The sequence below is a fragment of the Gadus morhua genome, chromosome 2, assembly GCF_902167405.1.
Source record: "Gadus morhua chromosome 2, gadMor3.0, whole genome shotgun sequence".
Lineage (NCBI taxonomy): Eukaryota > Metazoa > Chordata > Actinopteri > Gadiformes > Gadidae > Gadus > Gadus morhua.
The window spans coordinates 24,057,595-24,072,429 of NC_044049.1; the positions used below are offsets into that span (position 1 = coordinate 24,057,595).

Consider the following 14,835-nt stretch of genomic DNA (forward strand, 5'->3'; position numbering starts at 1 on the left):
CTTTAAGATAAAAAACAAATACACTTACTACACTTAATATCAAAACAAATGCCTAGGAATAAATTAATCTAACACAGAACTTGAAATACGAGAAAAAAAAAAAGAAAAAAAAGAAATATATATAGGCCTATATATATATATATATATATACGATCATATTATTTAGAAAGCCCGCGCGCGGTTATTTTGATGCGCGGTTAATTATTTGCTTCATCAACTGCGACGTCATCCAGTCGAAACACTCCTGCATTCTAGCCAATCACACAAATGCATTTCCCCTTGCTGATTTGCATGCTCCTCCTATATATACTGAAGTCGAACGCTGTCTCATTTTCTACAGACATCATGCCTGCTGAAGTTGCCAAACCCGCGCCCAAGAAAGGCTCCAAGAAAGCCGTATCTAAGACCGCAGTGAAAGGCGGCAAGAAGCGCAGAAAGACCAGGAAGGAGAGCTATGCCATCTACGTGTACAAGGTGCTGAAGCAGGTCCACCCCGACACCGGTATCTCCTCCAAGGCGATGGGAATCATGAACTCCTTCGTCAACGACATCTTTGAGCGCATCGCCGGTGAGGCCTCTCGTCTGGCTCACTACAACAAGCGCTCCACCATCACCTCCAGGGAGATCCAGACCGCCGTCCGCCTGCTGCTCCCCGGTGAGCTGGCCAAGCACGCCGTGTCTGAGGGCACCAAGGCTGTGACCAAGTACACCAGCTCCAAGTAAACTTGCCACCTTATCTTAAACAAACGGTCCTTTTAAGGACCACCTAACTACACTACAAGAGTTTCCTTATTTGAATCAAAAACATTTTATTTTCCGATTAATTTCCTCGTTAAAGCAAGATCAAGTCATGAATGCCTTTCACCCTCTCTAAAAAAGGGGCTAAATTATGAACAGAAAATGACTGGATGCCCACGAATATATCTGCAATGTAGCTGTGATTTATTTAGACTACCTAAACTGCCCAATAAATTATTGCGCTGTTCCTGCACCGCTTGCTTATTCCATGAGGCTTGGAAAATCTATAGCTAAATGAAAACACTTAGTCTATTTTAAGAGCTTATCATACAGCTTCCAGATATTGAAAACCTTTGTTAGGCCTGGCTGTCACCAAGTACACCTGCTCCATGTAAACATAAATTAATCTTAAACAAATGGTCCTTATAAGGACCACCCAAATACGCTACAATATAGCCTACGTTTATTTGCATCAAAGATGCCCACTAAACAGAGGTGCTGTTTAGACGCTATGTTTTCAGAGTGACTATCCAGATAAGTATTTGCGCAGTTGGCAGTAGGACTAAACATCTTTACTTAATCTGAAACCTATGGTCCTTTTTAGGAACACAACCCTACTATAAGAACTCTGAGATTTGATGTCCAAGGGGAATCTTCTATTAGGCCTGTACACTAGTGATAACTCATTGAGTGGTTATTAGAGTAGGCCTAAACGCAAGTGTTGTGAAAAGCCAGACATGTGAAAACTTGTCAGTGTAAAATATTTTAGTTTATTATTTAGAACTTAAATACATAAAACAACTAAACGTAAAGACGAGTAGGCCTACTGCATTGCACTCATTGCTTGTCCTTGTCGGGCCTGATTGACTTGCATTTACAGAGTTGAATGAAAAGGGTTGTCATTTATTTGCGTAGGCAATATATTTTAATGTGTAGTTTCACTCATATTTGGAACTCAAATAGGCCTATTACCACTACATAAATAAATACAACTATTTGACGGCAAACCTGTCCTAACTGAAACGAAAAGCAATGATTCATTAGCCTGGCTTCGTGGTTTGGTTCATTATTGATCTGGAACATGTAAAGTTTTCACAATATAAACGACCACGTCTTATGTTAAACATGCAATGTTAAGCCTTATAATCCTGATGACAAAGATAGGCAATGTATTTTAAATCCACGTGTCTGATTGTCCTGGCTGCTATATGCAACCCTACATTAAAGCCTGTGTTTACCAGCCACGAAATACGTTCATTTTAGCCTATACTACAAACACACAGGACATATTCAGCCATACCAACAGTTTCTCTGAAATATCAGTCATCTTAAAAGCCCTGCCGGAATTATTTAAGTCTTAACGTATTGTTATAAACGAATCTCAAATAAACCTAAGTGATATCACAACCACGTCACGTCACAATCTACGATGTTTAAGAAATATTCCCGACATCGACGGTTCATAAAACTTGGTACGGTAAAAATATAACTTGTCTTCTTGTTGTTTGTTACGGTGTCGTGTCTAATATTGACATAGTGTATGAATTTAATCCGGATACAATTATGGAGGAAACACAAACGAGGCGACATTTCTTCCTCACCGGGAAAACCTTCCGTGGTTGAGTCTCTACGGTTCTCATCGCGTGTATAAGGACAGCCCACTGGCGCACCAAGGACAACTTTTTGATCCGACCCTCGAATCATACCAACCGAAGAAGATGGCTGAACTTGCTCCTGCTGCTGCCCCCGCTGCCGCTGCCGCCGTCCCGGCGAAAGCAACGAAGAAGAAGACGGTGGTGAAGGCTAAGAAGGCCGGACCCAGCGTGAGCGACCTGATCGTCAAGGCGGTCACTGCTTCCAAAGAGCGCAGCGGAGTTTCCGTGCACTCTCTGAAGAAGGCTCTGGCCGCCGACGGCTACGACGTTGACAAGAACAACTCCCGCGTCAACACCACCATCAAAGCACTCGTCAAGAAAGAAATCCTGGTCCAGACCAAGGGCGCCGGTGCATCTGGGTCTTTCAAGCTGAACAAGGAGGCCAAGGCGAAGAAGCCAGCAGCCAAAAAGGCTGCCGCCCCAAAAGCTAAGAAGCCCGCTGCAAAGAAGCCCGTTGCAAAGAAACCCGCCGCCGTAAAGAAGGCTACACCGAAGAAGAGCAAGAAACCCGCAGCCAAGAAGGCTGCTGCCGCAAAGCCCGCTGCCGCTAAGAAAGCAACTCCGAAAAAGGCGAAAAAGCCAGTCGCAGCTAAGAAGTTGGTGGTGAAGACCCCCAAGAAGGCAGCGAAGAGCCCCAAAAAGGCTGCCAAACCAGCCAAGAAGACGCCAGTGAAGAAGGTGACCAAACCCAAAACCGCTAAAAAGGCAGCCCCAAAGAAGAAGTAGATGTTCCCGCATGGGTTATTTTGAACCCCAGCCCCACAAAGGCTCTTTTAAGAGCCAACCACACAACTTTAAGAGCCTTTATTCTTGTTAATTCTAAGCCGTTTGTTATATGCTCTTCATCTAATGCACTACCTCATGAATCGACCTTATCTTCTGTTATGTAGTGTATCTACTTGAGATCCAATATGTTACTTACTGGTATTTACTATACTAAATAGCCTACATAGTTAATGTATGATAGCTGCCAACTACTTACTGTGTAACAAAACACGTAGGCCTAGTTATCCTGCATAATTAATATTAATATAGTCCTTCTTATTCGAAAAGTAAAACGCGGGAATGGCAAAGGTCGTTTATTTTATGCCGCAGTCCCACGTTTTGACAAAAGGAGACTCGCTGAGTGGTAACGTGGTTCAACCAACACCTCGTCGTCATAACAGGAGTTGACATCTCGTGATGGAGATGTATACAATCGTACATTTATATACTATCCCTACATAAAGGTCCGTCTCAACATGTCAATATTGTGGGTAGTTCATTAAATTAAGTGAAGTTCGTCATAGACCTATTGCATTCAGTGATTTTCCGACCTCACGTTTGCATTATACTACTGACGCACCTATGTTTAAAAACTCATTCAGAAAAAAATCGATTGCTAATCCCAACAGGATGGCAATAACAGTAGCAACTAATGCTTCAACACATTGAACTCCATATAGAGAAACGTTGCATATCTGGTTGATACAGTGACAAATGGTTTGGTACGGATAAACTCTTGGAATGTATTGGGTGGTCCTTAAAAGGACCGTTTGTTTGGATCAAGTGGTAGTCTACTTGGAGCTGGTGTACTTGGTCACAGCCTTGGTGCCCTCAGACACAGCGTGTTTGGCCAGCTCACCGGGGAGCAGCAGGCGGACTGCGGTCTGGATCTCCCTGGAGGTGATGGTGGAGCGCTTGTTGTAGTGAGCCAGACGAGAGGCCTCACCGGCGATGCGCTCGAAAATGTCGTTGACGAAGGAGTTCATGATTCCCATCGCCTTGGAGGAGATGCCGGTGTCGGGGTGGACCTGCTTCAGCACCTTGTACACGTAGATGGCATAGCTCTCCTTCCTGGTCTTTCGGCGCTTCTTGCCGCCCTTAACAGCGGTCTTGGAAACGGCTTTCTTGGAGCCCTTCTTGGGCGCGGGTTTAGCAACGTCAGCAGGCATGATGTCTGTCTAGTGGTCAAACCTGCGACCTGCTGGCGTATTTATTGGAGGCGTATGCAGATCAACAAGGGGCCGTCCATTTGTGTGATTGGCTAGAATACAGATCCTTTGTATCCTGTCGGTTGGGATGCATATTCGTTCAATAGTAGTAAAGATTCACTATATAGGCCTACATAAAGCCCCTAAAACCATGCATATTGAATGGTACATTAAACTATATGAATCCTATCCTCAAAAAAAAATGTGTTTAACTTTTGATTTCCACCTCTTAGAAGCATTACTTTAGCGATCCTACTGACTGTGTGGATATTCACATAGGCTACGGAATTTAATTTAAATACATTTCTTTCCTTTTTAAATTTGGAAAAAGGCGTAAGATAAATAAATGTAACGCTAAAGTCCGTCAAAGTATTATTCACATCCAGTTTATACAAAAAGCTCCTTATGTAGGCTATGTTAAGGACAACATGCATAACACAGTAAATGACAGTTTGCCTTCGTTAAATGGTACTTATTAAAATGAAGGCTCATGAAACTGACTGCTGCGTTCAACTACAAGTCGCGTCATTTGTAAGTGCGACTTTACAAGTTATTATAATATGATATAGGCCTACAAGCACACTAGTCGGAAGCTTCTCAAATTAATTTGGGTGGCTCTTAAAAGAGCCTTTGGGTTTATAGTTGGTTGAGGGACTGGTTTAACCGCCGAAGCCGTACAGGGTACGTCCCTGCCTCTTCAGGGCATAGACAACATCCATGGCAGTGACGGTCTTCCTCTTGGCGTTCTTGCCTTTTTTTTTTTTTTTTAAATGTCTCATTACAAAGAAATGGTAATTGGAAATAAACGTATTAAACTCACAACTGTCGATTTCCATAACGTTTTCGTTAGTTAATTAACATATTGTCATTTGGCCTTCCCCCTGAGCTCTTGCGAAATGGTTCAGCCGCAACGCACGATGCGTTGAATCGAACAGCATCCGAAATGTGAGATGCTGGCACTGGCAGCAAGTGTACAGAGCGGCTGGGCTGGCTGAGGTCAGGTCTTAACCACATGATGGTGAGCTGGTGGTGACAGCTACAGAAATGAAGTCAGGTTGGCAAAAACTGAAGGAAAGACGGGAGAAAGAGGAGAGGGCCAAAAGAGGCAGGCAACTGGTCACTCAATTATTCGCCAATAAAGAAGGTATGCTCACTCAATGACCTTGCGTTTTCAAACTCTATCAAATGGTAGGCTAACAAGCAGAATTCTTGGATTAGCCTCCAAGAGAGCATGCTAGTTAGCATAGTTTTCTATTTAAAAACTCCACCTTTATTGTCACAGCGAACAAACGGCAAATGTGGACGAACGACCGTGATAAACTAGTCTTTTAATACAAAATATTTTTTTCAAAAGAACCTAACGTGTCTTAAATATGTGCATTTTCAACTTCAGGAGGAGGACTAGATCCGCCCACGGCCACCACGACTGGATTCCATTTCGGAGAAGGAGGTAAGCAACATTAGTTTGGCAGGATGTTAGTTGCTTTAGGATGAAAGTTTTGAATGAGGGTGCCTTCTAGGCTAGATCATATTTCAGTATTTAACGGTCAGTCGTTAGGTTCGAGAAAACAGAATGTTTTTCTTTCTTTTACTGTAACTCTTGTTACTTGTATATTTTTATTGATGTCTACAATGTGGATCCATTGATATTGTATGCAATTGCACTGTAAATTATGTTCTTTGTTTACATTTTGATTGTTACTTGGAGCTATTTTTTGCACTTTAGACTTCAGCAATTAAACTTTTTATTCATGAACAGTGTAAATTGAGATTTTTTTTCATATTGTTTGAAGCTGAAGTGTAAATATTTGTGTTGATGTCAAGCAATTGTAATGTTAATTCAGTTCCTATAAGAGTCTATCTTTTTAATGTATCTTTTTTATGTACTATTTATGGAATTTGAAATTGTACTTGCATAATAAATATGTGTTTAAAGTAAGAAGAAACGGTGGATTTTTTTGCAGTGCATCATGTCTTCTGAAAAGACTATTGCAGTTATACAAGGTATGAAATTGTGAGTACTCTTATGGTTTCTTGGGGCTCTGGCTGTGAAGCATCCACAGGCTTATGCTGCCATGTACTGGTTTAACATTGTAATGTACTCTCAATTACAAAGCAAGGTCACTAACTACATGAATGGGTAATCAATAATCAAACTGACAATTGTAGTACAGTTTCAAGCTGCTTACAGACAATTTTAGCATAACAATCAAATTTCTGTATTTGTGAATCTGTACACACAGCTTTATTTTCAACACAAAATTCCATTGGATTTCCATAGGTATTTGTGTTGTGTGGAAAACAGTGTGTTTGGATTTGCTGAAAAGTTGATGTGTTGAAACCAAACTGGGTCAAGTCCAATTTTAGCATGAGAGAAGGACATTGTTGTAAAATTGTGTTTAAGCAGCTATTGGACAATATGTATAAGACTGCTGCCTAAAAGACAGTAGGCTATAAATACTTAGTTTATTACTTGAATTACATGATGTCACTAACTGAATGAAATACGTTTAATAAGTAAGTTCATACCCTTATTTAAAGTCACACAAACCCATACTCCATGAAGGGGCAACGAAAAGTCTAACTGAAGTGCTATTGTGATGCTGGGCCATGTTTACCAAAACAGTCGATAGATGTTGGGGGGGGCCCAAAATTAGAATCTTTCATAGGGCCCAAAATTCCTGGCAGCGCCCCTGCTTGGCGTGCTCGGTGTAGGTGACGGCATCACGGATCACGTTCTCCAGGAACACCTTGAGGACACCGCGGGTCTCCTCGTAGATGAGGCCAGAGATACGCTTCACACCGCCACGACGAGCCAGACGGCGGATGGCGGGCTTGGTGATTCCCTGGATGTTATCACGCAGAACTTTACGGTGACGCTTGGCGCCTCCTTTTCCGAGTCCCTTTCCTCCCTTGCCGCGTCCAGACATTTTGATGCAGAATGATAACGTAACAGAGAAAATCTTGCTTCTTGTAGGGACAGCTCCGGGGGAGGGGCCAAAAGAAGGCGGAGTTGACAAAGCGAGGAGGAGGGGGAGGAGGAGGGGACAAAGGGAGAGGGAGGGGACTCAGCTTACCTCCGGGTCCTATCCGAATAGGACGATGTCCATCTTCAACGTAGAAGACTATACAAATATGTCTTGTTAATGGTCGATGACAAATATGAAGGTGTATTACCGCCGTGCAGCTAGAATGTGGGAAACAACGAATCAATTAAATATATATTTATTAAACCTGTTAATTTGAAGAATTTAAACCAGTGTTCGTATTTTCCTTCCACAATGCTCAATACATTAAGATTCAATACTCAATAACATGTTCAACCGTACCACACCCTCCATCTACCCCCTCCTCCTTATCAAACCTCACATGGGTATAATTAACAATTCCAAAATTCAGATTAGGTTTTAACAATGTGAATTGCACACAAACATCTTCTGGTACACTTGTAACTGTTGAACCCATTTCTAAGATCCAGTCCATTTGCCATTTAACGAGTTGCGTTCCATTCAACAGAAGAACCATGATATTGCTATCCAACCCCAGCTGTCTCTCGACTTGTCTCAGTTGCCGGGGTACTGAGATCCAGCACCACCCAGGAATGGACACAATGAGAATTTAATAATCCCGTTTTCATGGGGAGAAATAGGTATGGTTCTTTTGTGTGTGATGAATTTACCAAACAGTGCAGATGAAAGAGGAAATTGTGAAACAAATCCCAAGTATAGAAATTATTTTTTAAAACCAAAATAAAGCATAGAATGCAGCACAGCATAGGCAACTATATATAGTCAAAAAAGGGCAAAATCCAAGCAATATATAAAAAAAGTGCAGAATCCAAACAATATATAAAAAAAGTGCAGAATCCAAACAATAATTAAAACGTGCAACGTCTACTCTGTGTGCCAAAAGTGCCTATGATGCAAAATTCTGTGATCGGTCCAGTCTTGGGGTCACAAACGCCCGTCCCGCATTGCCTCCACAAGCTGCCCCAGCACACCTAGGAATGACTGGTTGAAGGCTGCCGCAATTTCATTCCTCCTCAACGCAGTCTCCATCTCCCAATGTCTTTCCGTGTTCTCCAACCGTAACTTGAATTGCTCCTTCTGCGGGATCCAGGTCAGTTGAAAATCACGTTCACGCAACATTTCTAGTGTTATGAACTCATTGGTGAACTAATTAGAGAATTACTCCACGTTTGTATTTCTTTGGAAATGGTGAACTTTTGCATGGTACCGGGATGTTTAAGCAGGACAAGGAAAGGGCAATTGGTAAGTTTTCATCTCCTACCTAGAGATTTGGAGTGTTGCCAACAGTGGCTACGGGCTATCATCACCCAAAGTTTGGACAAGACACAGCCGTAATACAAAAGACGGTTTGCAGTCTCCATTTCAAGCCAGAAGACTTGTTAGGCATTCAGTAGAAAATGATCCAATTGCAGACAGAAGGCTTGGTTTCAAAAACTTTCTCTGGGTTTATTTCGAGCAAGGCATAGGGAACATACTGGTACGATCCAACAGAGACTGATTGGCACACTGAGCTTAAATACCCACAAACCAATCAACACACATTATCAACGGCTGTTTTCACAAAGAGGCAGCAATTCGAATCAAGACAGGAGTAACAGGGTGGAGTCAAAAGTACAAAACAAACAGAAAAGCACATGACCCCACCAACAGACCTACAAAATGTAAGTAAAAGCACATGTTTCTGAAAAAACAGGAACTTGAATATCAGGATCCCTTACAGTACCCCTCCTCCTCCGGACGCATCCCGGCGTTTTAAGTGGGGGAACTGGATGTTTCTCCAGAAAGTCTTTATTGGGTGAACGGTCAAAAATGTCACAAGGTGGAACCCAGCACCTTTCTTCTGGACTGTAACCCTCCCAGTCGACTAGGAACTGGAGGCCGCGGCCCTGGCGACGGACCTCTAAGAGCTGGTGAGCAGTGAAGGTCTCTGAGCCATCAATGACTCGCGGTGGAGGAGGGGGCTTGGGGGCGGGGTAGAGCTGGCTACAGACAAAGGGCTTAACCCTGGAGGCATGGAAGGTGGGATGGATGCGGCGGAGGTTGGGGGAACTTTTAGACGGACAGCAGCGGGGCCAATAATTCTCTCAATGGGGTAAGGAACAATGAAGCGGGGTGCAAGTTTCCGAGACTCCACCCTGAGCGGAATGTCCTGGGTAGACAGCCAGACATGCTGTCCCCCACGATAGGGAGGAGCCTTAGAGCGATGGTGGTCAGCCTGACACTTCATCTGGACCGAGGCATGCTGCAGAGCCGTCCGTGTCCTTCTCCCTGTCTGACGGCGACGGCGGATGAAGGCCAGGGCTGAAGGCACGCTGAACTCTGCTTCCTGAGCAGGGAATAGGGGGGGCTGGTAGCCGAGACAGCATTCAAAAGGAGAGAGCCCTGAGGAGGCAAATGGGAGGGAATTAATTGAATACTCAACCCAAGGTTGCTGGAAGCTCCAGGAGAGAGGTCTCTCAGCTGCCATGCAACGCAAATTAGTCTCAAGTTGTTGATTTGCTCACTCCATCTGGCCATTGATTTGGGGATGGTACCCTGAGGACAAACTGACCGAACCACCAATGAGAGTGCAGAAGGCTTTCCAGAAGTGAGGCGTGAACTGTAGGCCCCTGTCGGAAACTACATCCACAGGCCATCCATGGTACTTGAACACATGTACAATGACTAAGTTGGCCGTCTCCTTGGCGGAAGGGATGTTTGGTAATGGAACAAGATGTACTGATTTGGAAAATTGATCACTAACTGTGAAAATAGTGGTGTTACCATCAGAGGGTGGAAGACCAGTAACGAAATCCAGAGCAATGTGGGACCAGGGTCTCTTGGGTATGGGTAGGGGCTGCAACAGGCCGGAAGGAGGTTGTGTGGAGTTCTTACTCCGTGCACAGACGGAACAGGCAGAGACAAAGGCATGAACATCACCTCCAATGGTAGGCCACCAAAATCGAAGGCGGATGAAGGCTTGGGTGCGCCTAGTTCCAGGGTGGCAGGAGAGTCGGGATGAATGACCGCACTACAAGTCCTGGGAACGGAGGGACACAGGGACAAACAGGCGGTTTACAGGGCACTGACTGGGTGCAGCATTGTCTGGTTGGGCGAAGCACACCAGAGACTCTATGTCCCACTGGACTGCCCCAACAATACAGCGGCCAGGAAAGATACTCCTCGGTTCATCTGGGCTACTTGAGGCAGGGAAGATGTTAGAGATCGATACGGATCTCTCCGGTCTCCAGGGAAAATAACGGAATTATGCACGACCCTTCAAAAATATGAGTGAGTTTCTAACGATACAAAGCTTAATGCAAATGGTTGACGTTTCCCTTTAACCAAAGAAAAGCAATCAAAGCAAAGTTATAAAAAAGAACATTGAGAACACAAGAAAAGCCCCTGGACCTGATGGAGTGCTTGGTGAAGAAATCAAAGCTTGTGCTGATCAGCTGGCAGTGGTCTTCACTAAGATATTCAACCTGTCCCTGACACATGCCACGATCCCACCATGTCTCAAGTAGGCTGCCATAATCCCTGTCCCCAAAAATTAAACTATCAATTAGCTCAGTGACTACATCCCCATTGCACTAACACCATTGGTTGCAAAATGTTTTCAGAGGCATATGACTCATCACATCAAAGAATACCTCCCTTCAACCTTTGACCCCTTCCAATTTGCATACAAAGCAAACCGATCAACTGATGATGCCATCTCCACAGCCCTCCACACAGCACTCAGCCACATGGAACACCCGGAGACCTCCGTAAGGATGCTCTTCGTCGACTACAGCTCTGCCTTTAATACCATCATCCCTGACATCCTTGTGAGCAAGCTGGCTGCCCTGGACTCCCCCCCCCCACCCTCCCCCCGCAACCTGTGTCGGATAAAAGATTTTCTTACAAATCGACCGCAGTTTGTCAAAATTGGCAGCCACAGCTCCTCCACCCTCATGCTCAGTACGGGTTCTCCACAAGGCTGCGTGCAGAGCCCACTCCTGTATGCCATCTACACACATGACTGTACTCCCAGCCACCCCCAACACAATAGTCAAATTCGCGGATGATACAACTGTGGTGGGGCTCATAACCGGAGGAGACGAGTTGGCCTATAGGGATGAGGGGCAGCGGCTGGTGGAGTGGTGTGGCGCAAACAACCTGACCCTTAACACAAAAAAAACAAAGGAGGTTATAATGGATTTCAGGAGACAAAGAGCTGCTCCTTCCCCTCTCTACATAAATGGTGACTGGAGGAGAAGCTGCTGGTGACCTTTTACCGCTCCACCATCGAGAGTGTGCTGGCCTTCTCCATCACTGTGTGGTATGCTGGCTGCACAGTGGCTGACAGAAAAAGGCTGCAGAGGGTGATAAGGTCAGCTGAAAAAACGATTGGCTCTCCCTTGCCCACCTTGGATGACATCGCCAGCTCTCGATGCATCTCAAGAACAAGAAAGATCATCCGTGACCTCCTCCATCCCGGCCACAACCTGCTCAGCCTACTGCCCTCTGGTAGGAGGTACAGGAGCCTGTAGAGCAGAACCAACAGACTGAACAACAGCTTCTTTCCTTGGGCAATCAGGACACTTAACACTCATAAAACATAAAACATTAAACACATACACCTCACTTTCTATAAAGTGGAATATGCTTACGGCCTTTTACATTTTGTGTTTATTATTCACCACGCCTGTCCTTGTCTTGTTCCCAATGTTTTTCTTGTGATTTCTGTCTTGTTTTTTAAAATTTTTTACTTAAATTGCTTGTTGTTTTTTTGTATGTGTAATGCACCTCCAGTTGGAACTCCCAATTTCGTTGTAAAGGCGACTGTACAATGACAATAAAGGCTGTCTTATCTCATCTTATCATGGATCAGCCGACTAAGAAGAGAAACCGTGCGATCGTTGCCGCGCGATTTGAAGCCACTGCAGTGGGCGTGGTTCCCTTTTCCTACTATGTGAGGAAATTGAGCTAAATGTTGAAAACGTATCAGCTAAAAAATGTTAACCAAATTTTTACAATAGTCACCCCGCATATTATTTCTAAAGAACCCAAGCTGACTTTAAACTTGCCTAAGAACTGAGATCCATTTTCACGTTAATGACAGATGATTTGCTGACTACTTTGAACATAATTTGTATTATTTCAGTTTATGAGTTTCCATTGTAGCATCTAAAACTCTCGCTATAAGTCTCTTTAAATCAATCCACACTTAACCTTATTGGCAGATTCTAATGCTCGTTAAGTGGCCTTATTTCAGTGGCAGCGCTACTCTCTATTCATGTCGGATTTCAGCAGCCTAAAATAATAAACTTTGATGAATCAAAAACACATTAGTGTTCAAAAATGTTTGTGTCAAGATTCGAAAATAGGAAATCAAATTGGATTATCGTTTCTAGAATTAGATGTATCTAGGCATTCGTCATACGTCTACCGCCATAACTACTCTCGGTATTCCGTTTAATTAGTCTAAATAACCATCTGACTTCAGGTCAGTTTACTATTTTCACAACAGGCAACACAAGTTATTAATATTGTGGCATTAACACCAACCGATACTAGGTCCATAACAATTATTCAGCGCAAACTAAAACGTAGATCATGGTAAGAATCTCTTAGAATTATTTGGTTGGCTCTTAAAAGAGCCTTTGGGTTTATAGTTGGTCGAAAAATGGTTTAACCGCCGAAACCGTACAGGGTACGTCCCTGCCTCTTCAGAGCATAGACAACATCCATGGCGGTGACGGTCTTCCTCTTGGCGTGCTCGGTGTAGGTGACGGCATCACGGATCACGTTCTCCAGGAACACCTTGAGGACACCGCGGGTCTCCTCGTAGATGAGGCCGGAGATACGCTTCACACCGCCACGACGAGCCAGACGGCGAATGGCGGGCTTGGTGATTCCCTGGATGTTATCACGAAGTACTTTACGATGACGCTTGGCGCCTCCTTTTCCGAGCCCCTTTCCGCCTTTGCCGCGTCCAGACATGTTCGAGAAGCTTTGGTAATCTACTCAATGTGACGCTGAACGAGCGCTCTGACTTTATAAAGGCTTCCTGAGGACCTTCGAGAGATTCGGGGCAGCCTACTGTTACAGATCCCTCCCATTCTCTACAGGCCCCGCCCATTGCCCTTTATTCAGCACAGAACCCTCCCTCTACACAACTAGATTAAAAATAAAATTATTAATATAACTTGGAGCGGGCGATGGCTTTCGTAGCATATCGATAAAACAGCATATAAAAAAAATAAATGTTTAGTGAATGTAGCCTATCCAAATTATATGAAGAATAAGATAAGTGTTTCCTAATTAGTGTGATGAGCTTCATTTGGCATGTTCGTGGTGTGTCTAACACAAATTTTCCAAACAGGATTTATACAAAGAAAACAAACAATAAAGTTATTTCACCTAAACCCGTTTCAGTTCTTAAGATTTTTGTTTTTGGTAATCAAGCAATGTATCCTAGTGGGTGCATGAAGAAAGAAAATTATGCTAGAAATATCAAAATCATACCAATAAAGTTTCGTGAATTTGGAGATTTTACAATTTATAGTTGGAATTAGGCTACTGAATCTAGCATACTTGCATTGTATAAAAATAAATAATAAACACAAATGAATCGGCAGTAGGCTAAACCTACAATGTAATAAAGAACAAATAAATACCTAGCGAAGCTTTACCCCATGAAACATTACCCTTATACAACCGGTGTTCTAACACCTCTTGCTTTTACTGGAGACGTGAGACTTTGAGCGCTCATTGCAGCAACTAATTGCTAGGCCATTCATCATGTTTAGCATAAAAATGGGCATGAAACTACCCTAATAAACAGTAAGGTCCATGTAAAGATTTTAAGAAGATCAGAATTGGGCATCCTGCTTCTAATCATTTGAGATAATTATTTCAGTTGACCTTCTGGACGGAATATCTCTTAGTAGATTTGAGTGGCTCTTAAAAGAACCTTTTGTTATTGTAGATGGGTTTTCAGTTTACTTCTTGGCGGGCTTCTCGGTCTTCTTGGGCAGAAGGACGGCCTGGATGTTAGGCAGCACACCGCCCTGAGCGATGGTCACGCCACCGAGGAGTTTGTTGAGCTCTTCGTCGTTTCGCACGGCCAGCTGCAGATGGCGGGGGATGATGCGGGTCTTCTTGTTGTCACGGGCGGCGTTCCCGGCCAACTCCAGGATCTCAGCGGTCAGATACTCAAGCACGGCAGCCAGGTAGACTGGAGCTCCGGCACCGACTCGATGAGCATAGTTACCCTTGCGAAGAAGTCTGTGGACACGGCCTACTGGGAACTGGAGCCCGGCACGGGATGACCTGGTCTTAGCCTTGGCTCTCGCTTTTCCTCCGGTCTTACCTCTTCCAGACATGTTCAGGTACTCTCGTTGAGATTACTGAGGAATAATGCAAATTAAGTGAAATGCTCTAGTATATATCCCCATCAAGGTGTCTGCTCAT

General features: G+C 43.9%; 6 protein-coding genes across 6 annotated transcripts; 2 read left to right on the forward strand and 4 right to left on the reverse strand.

The window, feature by feature from the left end:
- The first annotated feature begins 241 nt into the window (after positions 1-241).
- Positions 242-828, forward strand: LOC115560013 (histone H2B 1/2-like). Its single transcript, XM_030379286.1, has one exon. The coding sequence runs from the start codon at positions 268-270 to the stop codon at positions 721-723; it is 456 nt and encodes a 151-aa protein (XP_030235146.1). The 5' UTR covers positions 242-267; the 3' UTR covers positions 724-828.
- A 1,573-nt stretch (positions 829-2,401) lies between these two features.
- On the forward strand, positions 2,402-3,681 carry LOC115559991 (histone H1). Its single transcript, XM_030379247.1, has one exon. It carries the CDS (start codon positions 2,457-2,459, stop codon positions 3,117-3,119), a length of 663 nt encoding a protein of 220 aa, XP_030235107.1. The 5' UTR covers positions 2,402-2,456; the 3' UTR covers positions 3,120-3,681.
- Positions 3,682-3,694: 13 nt separating this feature from the next.
- On the reverse strand, positions 3,695-4,335 carry LOC115560098 (histone H2B 1/2-like). The gene has a single exon (XM_030379416.1). The coding sequence runs from the start codon at positions 4,325-4,327 to the stop codon at positions 3,950-3,952; it is 378 nt and encodes a 125-aa protein (XP_030235276.1). The 5' UTR covers positions 4,328-4,335; the 3' UTR covers positions 3,695-3,949.
- A 2,724-nt stretch (positions 4,336-7,059) lies between these two features.
- LOC115557207 (histone H4-like) lies at positions 7,060-7,296 on the reverse strand (the record flags this gene model as incomplete). Its single annotated transcript, XM_030374833.1, has 1 exon — positions 7,060-7,296. A coding segment is annotated over exon 1 (237 nt), but the record flags the coding sequence as incomplete, so codon positions are not given.
- A 5,512-nt stretch (positions 7,297-12,808) lies between these two features.
- Positions 12,809-13,406, reverse strand: LOC115560124 (histone H4). Its single transcript, XM_030379449.1, has one exon. It carries the CDS (start codon positions 13,360-13,362, stop codon positions 13,051-13,053), a length of 312 nt encoding a protein of 103 aa, XP_030235309.1. The 5' UTR covers positions 13,363-13,406; the 3' UTR covers positions 12,809-13,050.
- Positions 13,407-14,029: 623 nt separating this feature from the next.
- Positions 14,030-14,768, reverse strand: LOC115560060 (histone H2A). The gene has a single exon (XM_030379356.1). It carries the CDS (start codon positions 14,745-14,747, stop codon positions 14,364-14,366), a length of 384 nt encoding a protein of 127 aa, XP_030235216.1. The 5' UTR covers positions 14,748-14,768; the 3' UTR covers positions 14,030-14,363.
- Positions 14,769-14,835: the final 67 nt, after the last annotated feature.